This window comes from Podarcis muralis, chromosome 12 (assembly GCF_964188315.1).
Source record: "Podarcis muralis chromosome 12, rPodMur119.hap1.1, whole genome shotgun sequence".
NCBI classification, from domain to species: Eukaryota; Metazoa; Chordata; class Lepidosauria; order Squamata; family Lacertidae; genus Podarcis; species Podarcis muralis.
In genome coordinates, this window is record NC_135666.1 from 60,543,039 (window position 1) to 60,555,754 (window position 12,716).

At 42.5% G+C, this 12,716-nt stretch overlaps 1 protein-coding gene across 1 annotated transcript; it reads right to left on the reverse strand.

Moving 5' to 3' along the window:
* Positions 1–3,740: 3,740 nt before the first annotated feature.
* LOC114607064 (uncharacterized) lies at positions 3,741–11,222 on the reverse strand. Its single transcript, XM_028749820.2, has one exon. The coding sequence runs from the start codon at positions 11,085–11,087 to the stop codon at positions 4,308–4,310; it is 6,780 nt and encodes a 2,259-aa protein (XP_028605653.2). The 5' UTR covers positions 11,088–11,222; the 3' UTR covers positions 3,741–4,307.
* Positions 11,223–12,716: the final 1,494 nt, after the last annotated feature.

Genomic DNA, 12,716 nt, shown 5'->3' on the forward strand with positions numbered 1-12,716 from the left:
ATGAAAACTAGGTGGCTTCATTCTCAGATATTCAGTACCTCCATATAAAGACACTGCACAACAACAACAACAACCCACGTCTGGTTAAAGAGAGGAAGCAGCTGGTTACAGCATAAAGACTTCTATAAAGAGCCATAGTAACTAATTCCATTTTCACAATCAGCTTTGTGGATTGGCCAGAACCATGACAGATCAAGGTGCCCAGCAGGTCTGGATTGTGGGGACTGACAGGAAACAAAGAGTCAGAGTCCAGCAACTAGGAGACAAGGTTTCGACAAAAGATGTATTGCGAGGAAGACTGGGATTTGATTTAACTGGAGTGAAAGGAAGCGAAGGATAAAACTAAGCAAGTGCCGGGAGAACCCAAAAGAGCTGTATTTGGACCAAAAGCAGGGGCAGGTGGGCATGTGAAATGCATCCCCCCCACCCTCTCTCTTAATAGGGATTCCTAGATTGTTTGCTCTGTGGCTGCTTGCAGCTATGATCCACCTCTAGGCTTCTCCCTCGCTATTCTCATGTCCACACCATGCATTTAAAGCACAATGCTTCCCCCAAAGAATCCCAGGAACTGTAGTTTGAGATCTCCTTAATCCTCAATGCCAAAAAGCACAATTCTTGAGAAGAGAGGCTCCTTCTGGAATCATGATGGGAAGGATACCTGTTCAGTGAGTTTGAGTTTGGAGACGGAAGTCAGCCAAGTGGGCTTGGCTTGGGGGCCTGAGCACAAGTATAGGGGGCAATTCTCCTTGAGCCTGTGCCAATTGGAGTGACAGATGGTCAGTTCAGGGGCAGCAGCTGGAACTGATTTTAGAAGCTCAGCTAAACTCAGGAAGATCTTCTGCAGACCCACAGCACATTTTGTACAGTAGAAAATCAGTTTCTTAGTAAAAATGTACACTTCCAATCTGCTGAGAAAGGAAAGTTACTTCTATAAAAGTATTATTGAGGTTCAAGGGAGCACTATTATTGTTTTATAACTGGGCTACGGTGCCACCTGGTGCCAATACTTGGAATGTAAGAATATTAATATATGGCACTCTCCTTTCAATAAACATGTTTTGGTTGCTATGGTGATAATGTGGTGCAAACTACACCATACTATCTTGGGCATTGTCATTTATGAGAAATGGCTACCTGTTTTTATCCCAGATAAGCAGCTGTCCATTATGCATAAAGTATACATGTAGAGTACACTATACAGGAGCTTTATGCTAATAGACACTAGCATTTCAGAAATGCTAATTGTTGAGAAAACACATTGAGAAAAGCATATTATCAGATGAAGGGTCACAGTTAATTTTCAGTCCTGTGGTCCATTTCCTAAGTTTAGATTTCAGGGGAAGAAAGAAAAATTTGCAGGCAATAAATGATGGACGAACCATGTTCAGGAGCATCAGTTCCAGTTAACAAATAGTTGGAAAGTTATTTCCTGTATCTAAAGAGCCCTCTTTCCTCCTCTCATGACAGAAAAAGGAAGGATGGGTGGTGTTATTTTGCCTGGGAAGGAGGGAACTGGCACAGGAAGCTGGCTAGCAGTGGAGGCAAACCCCATTTTGTTACTGCCTCCTCCATTGTTTTTGCTGCGTTAGCAGCTCTGAAGTGACCTCTCCAGGGTGCAAGCCTGGGCAATGTGTGTGGAGGTCCTGGGCTGCCCCGACAACAAGACCCCACTCTCAGCCTTGCTGATGTGGTCCCATTTTGTGCCAAACCTAAATCTGAAAAGATCGGATTCAGGGCACTCATAGCAGGCAGTGTGGGGTGTAAGTGGAGCTTGTATTTTGAAGTCCCACGATTGCAAACTCACCCCCCCCCCCAAAATATCTAGGCTGTGGTTAAAAATCAGGATCTGGCAAGAAGGCAAAAATCCATACTTCATCAAAATGAGAAAGTGCATTATTTTAAACCACTCTGATTTTTTCTAAAACAATAATAATTAGGGTGTATCCAACGTTTTAATTTTAGCATCTCAAAGAGGACACTGGGTTGCAATATGGAAAAAAAGGATTCTGATCTCAATCATTTCAAATATATGTACATGCAGGATGCCTTAACAGCTGTCTTAGCAGTTTTGTGTCTGGCTGTACAGTGAAAAGTATGGTGTGAGAAAACTCATAATTTCATAATTCTTCCTTAATCTATAAAGTACATTCAGTCAGTGCTTTTTTCTAAAAAGAATGTTTAGGGGTACTCTCATTTTGACTCAAGAAAACTGTTGAATAGTGGGTAGACATGGCAGACGACACAGCGATTTCTCCAAAGCAGCTCTTTATTTTGTAAGCTGGAACAGAAACTGAACAGCAAACAGCTCAGCCGGCCTGCTTTTATAGGCAGCCAGCTGTCAACATTGTAGCAACAACAACTAAAATAACTGACTGGACCTGAGTGAAAACTATCTACAGTATCCCCCTGCTGGCCCAGGGAGAGAACTTCAGTACATAACAAAAACCACCATTTTATATTTCAAATTGGGAAAAATAAATACAGTACACTGCTTCACACATTAAATGCTCGTTTCCATCTGAGACTCAGGAAACACTGTGAAAGGAAATGAGGCCGCCATCGGGGGTAGCAGCAGAACTGAAAATTCACCATGCTAGAGAAGAAACTAATTTTTTCTTTAAAAAATTAGTTTCTTCTCCCATTAGATTCACAAAATGTTTAGGGGTATGCGTCTCCCTGAGTCTGCCCCGAAAAAAGCACTACATTCAGTTATTGTTTTATTATCAAATTCTATAGCTCAGTGGACAGAGCATGAGACTCTTAATCTCAGGGTTGTGGGTTTGAGTCCCACGTTGGGCAAAAAGATTCCTGCATTGCAGGTCGAGGACTAGATGAGCTCGTGGTCCCTTCCAGCTCTACAGTTCTATGATTCTATGATTCCCTGACAGATAAGAGTAGGTTTGGAGGCTGGAAATCTGAAATCTGTTCATTGGGGATTTGAATTTTGTTGATACCAAAACCACAACCAGTCTTCACATTAAATTAGATGCCATTGGCTCCCAGTACGTTTCCGAGCACAGTTCAAAGTGTTGGTGCTGACCTTTAAAGCCCTAAACGGCCTCAGTCCAGTATACCTGAAGGAGCGTCTCCACCCCCATCGTTCTGCCTGGACACTGAGGTCCAGCGCCGAGGGCCTTCTGGCGATTCCCTCACTGCGAGAAGCCAAGTTACAGGGAACCAGGCAGAGGGCCTTCTCGGTGGTGGCACCCGCCCTGTGGAACGCCCTCCTACCAGATGTCAAAGAGAACAACAACTACCAGACTTTTAGAAGACATCTGAAGGCAGCCCTGTTTAGGGAAGCTTTTAATGTTTGATGTATTACAGTATTTTAATATTTTTTGGGAAGCCGCCCAGAGTGGCTGGGGAAGTGGCGGGCTATAAATAATAAATTATTATTATTATTATTATTATTATTATTATTATTATTATTATTATGAATGTGCAACATGGCCCTTTTCAAAGCCGTCTGTCCATTCAGTCCCCTTAACATAGGATGTTAGGATGGGATAGGATGGGATGAAAATACCAACACATTTCTTTTCATTGTAGAAACAGCATGGAGATTAACCAAATATTTGTAGATTTCTTACCTCATAGACTGAGGAAAGGAGCAAGGGAATGAGGCTCCCACTCAGAGAAGGGGTTGAAATGTTTATTTGAATCAGAATGAGTCTTGAAAATACTCAAACTAAGAAGCCAAATGTTTTATTTTACCCATTTTCTAATTGTGCCTTAAATATTCTGTTCATCCGCATCTAAATGAACATCGTTTCCCCCCCTGTATCTAATATTTTTGTGTTTCTAAAATAAATAAATAAATCTGTCATGGGTGGTAGGGAAGCATTTGAGCAGGGGAAAATATTGTAATATTTTGAAAAATATTAGTTAATGTTTAAAACACTGGGTAGAAAATGGAATCTTTTATTTTTAAAATCTGATCAACTATAAAAAATACTTAGTATGTGTGCACTCAGGTGCTTCCTAGATGCTATTTGTAGTGACTGGGGAGGAACCAACCAACTCCTGCTCAGGAGTTAAGCCCTGAGGCACTCATGATGATATGAAAAAACATTGTGCATTCATGACTATCTGTCTGTTTGAGGACCCAGTGCTGCTGTGTGGACAGGAATGATTTAATCCTAAAAAAAATACTGTGTGTATGGGAACACTTTAAAAATAGAAACATTTCTCTTCTTTTTCCTTCCTTCCCAGTTTTACTTTCATTAACACAGTACCTGCAGATGACTTTCAAATTCAGTCCATCTTTTCCCCTCCCTAACCCTCATTCAGGATCAGAGTTCTGGAATTTAATCTGTTTGGAAAAAGTCCAAAACAGAGTCCGAGAATGGCCTTCGTGAACTCTTGTCATGATCCGGGCCCTTCTGTGGTTGCTGGTGTTCTTTCTGTTCTAGGTTCTTGCGAGCCTTTCCTTGCTCAACGCAGAGCTTTCTAGGAGCTCCTTCTGGCTCATTAGCACCCAGTTTCTGTATGAACTTGCATGCCTCATGAATCCTTTTAAAAACAGGTTCCTGAATTTGTGATGGATTTTTAGTCTGTGCTTCTGTTTCCTCCAAGGCCTTTTTCTGTGCTCCCTCCAATACTACCGTGCCCTTTTCAGTTGCCTTCTGTTCTTCCAGGGCCTTCTTCAGAGCCTTCCCTTGTTCCTCCAGAGCTGCCTTTCGACCCTTTGACAATTCCTCCATAGCAAGATGGGCCCTTTCTTGTTGCTCAAGGGCCTTCTTCTGCATTCTTTGCCGTTCTTTGCTCTGCTTTTCTTCTAGCTCCTTAAGCATCATTTCAGCTTTCTGCTGCTCTGCTAGGGCTGCCTTCCGGGTTCTTTCTTGTTCCTCCACAGCTGACTTTTGAGCCTTTGCCAATGTCTCCAGAGCAAGACGAACCCTTTCTTGTTGCTCAACAGTCCTCTTCTGTGTTCTTTGTCGTTCTTTTCTCTGTCTTTCCTCCAGCTCCTTAAGCATCTTCTCGGCTCTCTGCTGCTCTGCTAGGGCTGTCTTCCTAGCTCTTTCTTGTTCCTCAAGAGCTGACTTTTGAGCTTTTGCTAACTCCTCTGTTGCAAGATGGGCTCTTTCTTGTTGCTCAAGGGCCTTCTTCTGTATGATTTCCTGTTCTTCCAAGGTTTTTCTGTGTCTTTCCTCCAGCTCCTTAAGCATCATCTCCGCTCTCTGCTGCTCTGCTAGGGCTGCCTTCCTAGCTCTTTCTTGTTCCTCCAGAGCTGACTTTTGAAGTTTTGTCAATTCCTCTATAATATGTTGAGCTTTCACTTGTTCCTCTACAGCTCTCTTCTGTGCTCTTTCTTGTTCCTCCAACACTTTGTTCCGAGTTTCCTCCAGTTCAATATGCATCATCTTAGTTTTCTGCTGTTCTTCAAAGGCTATCATCTGAGCTCTCTGCTGTTCCTCTATAGACTTAGCATGTGCTCTCTCCAGCTCTTCCATAGCCTGCTGGGCTATCCTTTGTTCCTCTAAGGCCTTGTGTTGAGCTCTTTTATTTTCCTCCAGGCCCTTCTTTTGAGCAATGTCTAATTCTTTTAAGAGCTTCTGAATTCCCTCTTTTTCTCTCATTGTTTTCTTCTCAGCCCTTTCCTGCTCCTCTTGGAATGTCTTCTGAGTCCTTAAGAGTTCTTCCAGGGCTGCCTCTGCCATCTTCTTTTCTTCTAGAGACTTTTTTTGTGCTAGTTCCTGTTCTTCCATGACTGCCAACTGGGCTTTCTTCTGTTCCTGCAGTGCCTGCTGATGAGCTCTTTCCAGAGCTTCTAGAGCTTTTTGCGCTTTCTCCTGCTCCTCCAATGCCTTCTTTTGGGCAATCTCTAATTCTTCTAGGGGCTTCTGAGCTACCTCTTTTTCTCTCATTGCTTTCTTTTCAGCCCTTTCCTGCTCTTCTTGGATCTTTCTCTGAGCCCTTGAGAGTTCTTCTAGAGCTGCCTCAGCCCTCTTCTTTTCTTTAAGAGCTTTTTTCTGTGCTTGCTCCTGTTCCTGCAATGCCTGCTTATGAGCTCTTTCAAGAGCTTCCAGAGCATTCTGGGCTCTTTCCTCGTCCTCCCTGGCCTTTTTTCTGGCTGTCTCCAACTCCTCAAGGGCCTTCTTCTGAGCAAATTCTAATTCTTTTTTAGTCTTCTCAGCTCTCTCTTCTTCTGCCATTGCTCTCTTCTCAGTCATTTTCTGTTCTTTTTTAACCTTAGTCAAGAGTTTTTCCAGGGCTTCCTCTGCCATCTTTTTTTCTTCTAGATATTTCTTTTGTGCTAGTTCCTGTTCTTCCATGGCTGCCGCCTGGGCTTTCTTCTGTTCCTCCTGTGCCTGCTGATGTGCTCTTTCTAGAGCTTCCAGAGCTTTCTGAGCTCTCTCCTGTTCCTCTAGAGCCTTCTTCTTAGCGATCCCTAATTCTTCTAGGCCCTTCTGAAGTAATTCTTTTTCTTCCACTGCTTTCTTTTCAGCTATTTCCTGCTCTTCTTGAAACTTTTTTTGCACTCTCAGGAGTTGTTCCATGGCTGCCTCAGCTCTCTTCTTTTCTTCTAAAGCTTTTCTTTGGGCTTGATCTTGTTCTTCCATGGCTACCACCTGGGCTTTCTTCTTTTCCTCCAATGATTGCTTACGAGCTCGTTCCAGAGCCTCCAGAGCTTTCTGAGCTCTTTCCTGTTCCTCCAGTGCCTTCTTTTGGGCAATCTCTAATTCCTCTCGGCTCTTCTGAAGAACTCCTTTTTCTTTCATTGCTTTCTTTTCAGCCCTTTCCTGCTCTTCTTGGATCTTTCTCTGAGCCCTTGAGAGTTCTTCTAGAGCTGCCTCAGCCATTTTCTTTTCTTTAAGAGCTTTTTTCTGTGCTTGCTCCTGTTCCTGCAATGCCTGCTTATGAACTCTGTCAAGAGCTTCCAGAGCATTCTGGGCTCTTTCCTCATCCTCCCTGGCCTTTTTTCTAGTTGTCTCCAACTCCTCAAGGGCCTTCTTCTGAGCAATGTCTAATTCTTTTTTAGTCTTCTCAGCTCTCTCTTCTTCTGCCATTGCTCTTTTCTCAATCATTTCCTGTTCTTTTTGAACCTTAGTCAAGAGTTTTTCCAGGGCTTCCTCTGCCATCTTTTTTTCTTCTAGATACTTCTTTTGTGCTAGTTCCTGTTCTTCCATGGCTGCCGCCTGGGCTTTCTTCTGTTCCTCCTGTGCCTGCTGATGTGCTCTTTCTAGAGCTTCCAGAGCTTTCTGAGCTCTTTCCTGTTCTTCCAGGGCCACCTTCTTAGCAAACTCTAATTCTTCTTGGCTCTTTTGAAGTACCTCTCTTTCTTCCACTGTTTTTTTCTCAGCCCTTTCCTGCTCTTCTTGGACTTTTCTCTGAATCCCCAGGAGTTGTTCCATGGCTGCCTCAGCCATCTTCTTTTCTTCTAGAGCTTTTTTCTGGGCTCGGTTCTGCTCTTCCATGGCTGCCACTTGGGCTTTCTTCTGTTCCTCCAGCGCCTGCTGGTGAGCTCTTTCCAGAGCTTTCTGAGCTTTCTGAGCTCTCTCCTGTTCCTTCAATGCCTTCTTTTGAGTAATCTCTAATTCTTCTCGTCTTTTCTGAAGTGCCACTCTTTCTTGCATTGCTTTCTTTTCAGCCCTTTCCTGCTCTTCTTGGATCTTTCTCTGAGCCCTTGAGAGTTCTTCTAGAGCTGCCTCAGCCATCTTCTTTTCTTTAAGAGCTTTTTTCTGTGCTTGCTCCTGTTCCTGCAGTGCCTGCTTATGAGCTCTTTCCAGAGCTTCCAGAGCTTTCTGAGCTCTTTCTTGTTCCTCCACAGCCTTCTTCTGAGCAATGTCTAATTCTTCTAGGCCTCTCTGAAGCACCCTTCTTTCTTCCATTGCTTTCTGATTGTCCAGGACCTTTCTTTCAGCCCTTGATAGTTCTTCCTGGGCTGCTTCAGACATACTTGTTTCTTCTAGAGATTTTTTCTGTGCTTGCTCTTTTTCCATGATAGCCATCTGAGCTTTTTTCTGCTGCTCCACAGCCTGTTTATGAGCAAATTCTAAAGCTTCTAGGGCTTTCTGGGCTCTTTCCTGTTCCTCCACAGCCTTCTTTTGAGCACTTTGTATTTTTTCTAGGGTCTTCTGAGCTTTTTCTTTTTCTTCAGTTGTTTTCTTTTCAGCCATTTCTCGCTCTTCTTGAAACTTCCTTTGAGTTCTCTGGAGTTCTTCCAGAGCTGCCTCAGCCATCATCTTTTCTTCTAGAGATTTTTTGTGTGCCAGTTTCTGTTCTTCCATGGCAACCACATGAGCTTTCTTCTGTTCTTCCAGTGCTTGCTTATGAGCACTTTCCAGAGCTTTCAGAGCTCTCTCCTCTTCCTCAAGGGCTTGTTGCTGAGCTCTTTCCTGTTCCCTCAGGGCTGTCAGTCGAGCTTTTGCCAGTTCCTCCAGAGCTGCTTGCTGAGCTCTTTCTAGTTCCTCCAGAGCTAGCAGCTGAGCTTTTGCCTGCTCTTCTAGGATCACTTTGTAAGCTTTTTCTTGCTGATAGAGTAACTTCTGATGTGATTTTTCCTGTTCTTCTAATAACCTTCTCAGAGAATTCTCCTCTTCATCCAGTTCTTCTTGATAAGCTCTAAGCTTTTCCTCAAGTTCCTGCTGAAGGGCTCTTAACTGTTCCTCCAGCTCTTTCTGATGGACTGTTCCCTGGTATTTTACTTCCTTGTGCTGAACTCTTTCTTGCTCCTTCAGTAGCTTCTGCTGAAAGTTTTCTTGTTCATCAGTCTCCTTTTCATAAGACCTATATTGTATCCATATACTTTCTTGCAGACTTCTTCCCACCTCTTCCTGGGACATTCCCTCCTGTTTCCTCAGGACGGTGTGTCTGACTCCCTGCCATTCCTTCATGGTTTCCTTCCAAGCCCTTCTCTGGTCTTCAGTGGCTACCTTGTCATCACTTTCTGATCCTGCAAGTATACTTTGTGGTCTTCCATGCTTCTCACAAACTTTGTGAAGGCTTTCCAGAAGCTCCTTGTACTTCTTTTTCTCAAGTTTCCGCTCATGCTTTCGCCAGTATTTGGCAATTTTCTGAGCCTTTGGCTGTATCTCCTTCAACATGGCATAGGATTCTTCATCATAATCCAATTGGCAGGCCAAGGCTAGGTCTTTAGCAGCCCTCTGCCAGTAACCAAGTAGCTGCAATGCTCTTCCTCTCCACTTGTAGGGCTGAGCCGAATCAGGGTTGATCTGTATGGCTTTGTCACAGTCCCTAATTGCAGCATTTGGTTTCTGAAGCTTCATATAGACCTTGGCTCGGTTTGCATATAAAATCGTAAGGTGTGGGTTTAGCTTAATAGCTTCAGTGAACAGATCTAAAGCTTTAAGAAGTTCGCCTTTATTGATTGCATCAATAGCTTCTCTTTTCTTTTCAATGGCCTGTTTTCGCATTTCCTCTGTTACTTTCAAGTTTTCATCTCCCATCTCTTGAGGAACATCTTCATCTGGTTCAATCACCTCTTCAGTATCAATTTCCAATTCACTCTCCTCACTCTCTGATTTAATGCATTCAGAATCACTCTTAGTTCCCTTCTGAATGTCTAGTTCCTGAACGTCAGATGTTTCGTATTTTTCATGTGCTATGAGTTGACCTTTCTCCTGTTCTGCAGCATACAGAGGATAGGCTTTGCATTGTTCCTCTGGAAAATGAATAAATGGTTCATGTTCTTGGGCATGATCATATGGAACTTCCTTTTCTTGGTAGAGTTTAAATTTACTCCTTTCTTGTTCTTCTGAAATGGTATCTTGGTGTTTTGGTGTTTTCAATGGAATCTTTGTCTGTGTACTCTCTGGGTCCACAAGGGCTTCTTTCATCCTTTCCATCTTTTCCGTAAATGATTCTGTATTACATTTTTCTTCATGCTTTCTCCAACATTGAGTGAATGACTGGGTCTCTGCTTCTACCTCCTTCAACATGGTATATGTATTTTCATCATAATCCAACTGACAGGCCAAAGAAAGATCTTTAGCGGCCTCCTGCAAGTATCCTAACAGATGAAATGCGCCCCCGCGCCACTTATATGGTAATGCTGCATCAGGGTTTATTTTTATAGCTTGATTGCAGTCGCTTATGGCAGCATGTGGCATACGCAGCTTTAGAAAGGTACTGGCTCGGCAAACATACAAGTTGGCAGACTGGGGGTTTAATTCAATAGCTTCAGTGAACAGGTCAATGGCTCTTTGCAGTTCACCTTTATCCACTGCATCAAAGGCTTCTTTCTTTTTTTCATTGGTTTGCTTCCACATCTCAACTGTCTCCACATTTTCATTTAGCATGTATTGGAACTCATCCTCATGATCTAGTTTGCCATTTGCTGTTTTATTCTCTAATAGTGGGCTAAAATCTTTCTCTCTCTGATCTTCTGCATCATCCTTTGAAGTTGCCTCTACATTCTTAACCTGCTCCAGTAACTCAGATTCCTTGTATCTTAAGGCACACTTTGCACGGGTCTCAGATATTCTTTGAAACCCTAACTTCAATCTTCTTACCACAGCATTGGCTTCTTCTTCATACTCCAGTCTAGAAGCTAAAGCAAGATCACAGGCTGCCTCTTCCCAATGCCCCAAATTCTGGAATGCTTTCCCTCGCAGTCTGTATGACTCTGCTGATTTGGGATTCAGTTCAATGGCTATGTCACAGTCTTTAATGGCAGCCTGTGCCTCCTGCAACTGCATAAAGATATTGGCCCGGTTAATATAGGAACTAGGAATATGTGGATTCAACTCAATGGCTTCAGTGAACAAATGAACTGCTTTCTGAAGTTCACCTTTAGCTAGGACTTCAAATGCCTCCTTACACTTTTCATTGATTTGATTCCTCATCTCTTCAGTTACTTTCAGGCTATTGCATCCCAGTTCGTGGATATTGTTCTGACATTGTTCCGTTTCCTCACTACAATTCTCAAAATTGTTCTCCTTGCTTGGATCTTTCAGAAGCTTATCACCAGCCTCACCTACACAAATGTTGTTTGTTGTGTGTAGTAAGGAATTATTTATGTTTCCTAATGATTCCCGAAGGAAGACTCGATCTTCAGAATTAGCTAAGTTCAAGTAAGGCTTGACCTGGTCATGTATGTCACTGTGAACTTTTCTTGGATCCATGATGAGGGGAAAAGATGAACAGATGCAGGAGATAGTTTGGCCTTAGAAAGGAAGGGAGAATTTATGGAAGCTGGCTTGAGAGTTTAGATATTAAGTTTATGAGTGGCCTGATGGAAAAAGGCCCTCATAATTCCTCTCTGCCATGGCCCTACTTCTATATCTACAACTATTTCTTAATGTGCCAAAACTGAGTCTTAAAGACTCAATAACAAAGGGAGATTTTGTGATGTCATCAGTCTCATCATCACTGGAATTTTGAGGCAAGTTCTTAAGGTCATGTAATGCCAACAATCGCCTGTAGTCCTTTCTTTTTCATTTATATGCTATGTCTTTTTCATTTATATGCTATGTATGAATAGTAGTTTTTACTGATTTTTCACCTGCACAAAAATGCTTACAATCAAAAAGAGGAAGTTGTTTACATCATTACGTAGATGTAAAACTGCAGCTTGCTCACTTTCTGGAATATCCCATCAGCATCATGCTTCTCTTCTTGAAAAATCATGAGACACTGATTTCTGACTTCATTGTAACTCAGGAACTGGTATGCTTTATACAATGATACATGAATATACTGTGTACAGGGTTATCTACTTGACATTAGGTGAGCATTGTTAGATTGTTTGTTAAAGCATTGCTTTAAATTGTTCTTAATACTGTTTTTTAATTCTGTAACCCGTCCTGGGACCTTAGGATGACGGTTGGCTAATAAATAAACAAATAATCGATGAACCAAGGAATTGAATGCCATTTTGGAAAACAATAAGACTCTTGCCAGAGTAGTACACGCTCTGGTTATCTCCCGCTTGGAATACTGCAATGTGCTCCACGTGGGGCTACTTTTGAAGGTGACTCAGAAACTACCACTAATCCAGAATGTGGCAGCTAGACTGGTGATTGGGAGCGGCCACCAGGACCATATAACACCATTCCTAAAGGATCTACATTGGCTCCCAGTACGTTTCCAAGCACAATTCAAAGTGTCGGTGCTAACCTTTAAAGCCCTAAACGGCCTTGCCCCACCCCATTGTTCATCTCCAAGGGCCTCCTAGCAGTGCCTTCACTGGGAGAAGTGACGTTACAGGGAACCAGGGAGAGGGCCTTCTCGATAGTGGTAGAATGCTCTCCCATCAAATGTCAAGGAAATAAACAACTATTGGACTTTTAGAAGACATTTGAAGGCAACTCTAAATTTAATGTTTGATATTTATTGTATTTTTAATATTTTGTTGGAAGCTACCCAGAGTAGCTGGGGCAACCCAGTCAGATGGGTGGCTACTACTACTACTACTACTAATACTAATAATAAATTTGCAATGCTGGACATTGGCCTAAAACAATTTGGAGCAATTGTGTCTGTTTTAAAAGACTTTTTAAAAATGATTTGGTCTTTGAGGGCATATTTAGGCCTATAGGTCTTTATTATTTGCAGCAAATTTTTACATGCATGGAGATGCGAGGACTGTTAAATGAAGATAAATTATCAAAAATACCCTAATATTTGACTTGCCTATAATTTCTGTTATTTTGGGCTGCAACAGTCTACCAGGAAGAAGCATACCTGTCAACTTACAGATTTGAAAATAAGGGACCAGCAGCCTTGAAAATAAGGGGCCAGCAGCCAAAATA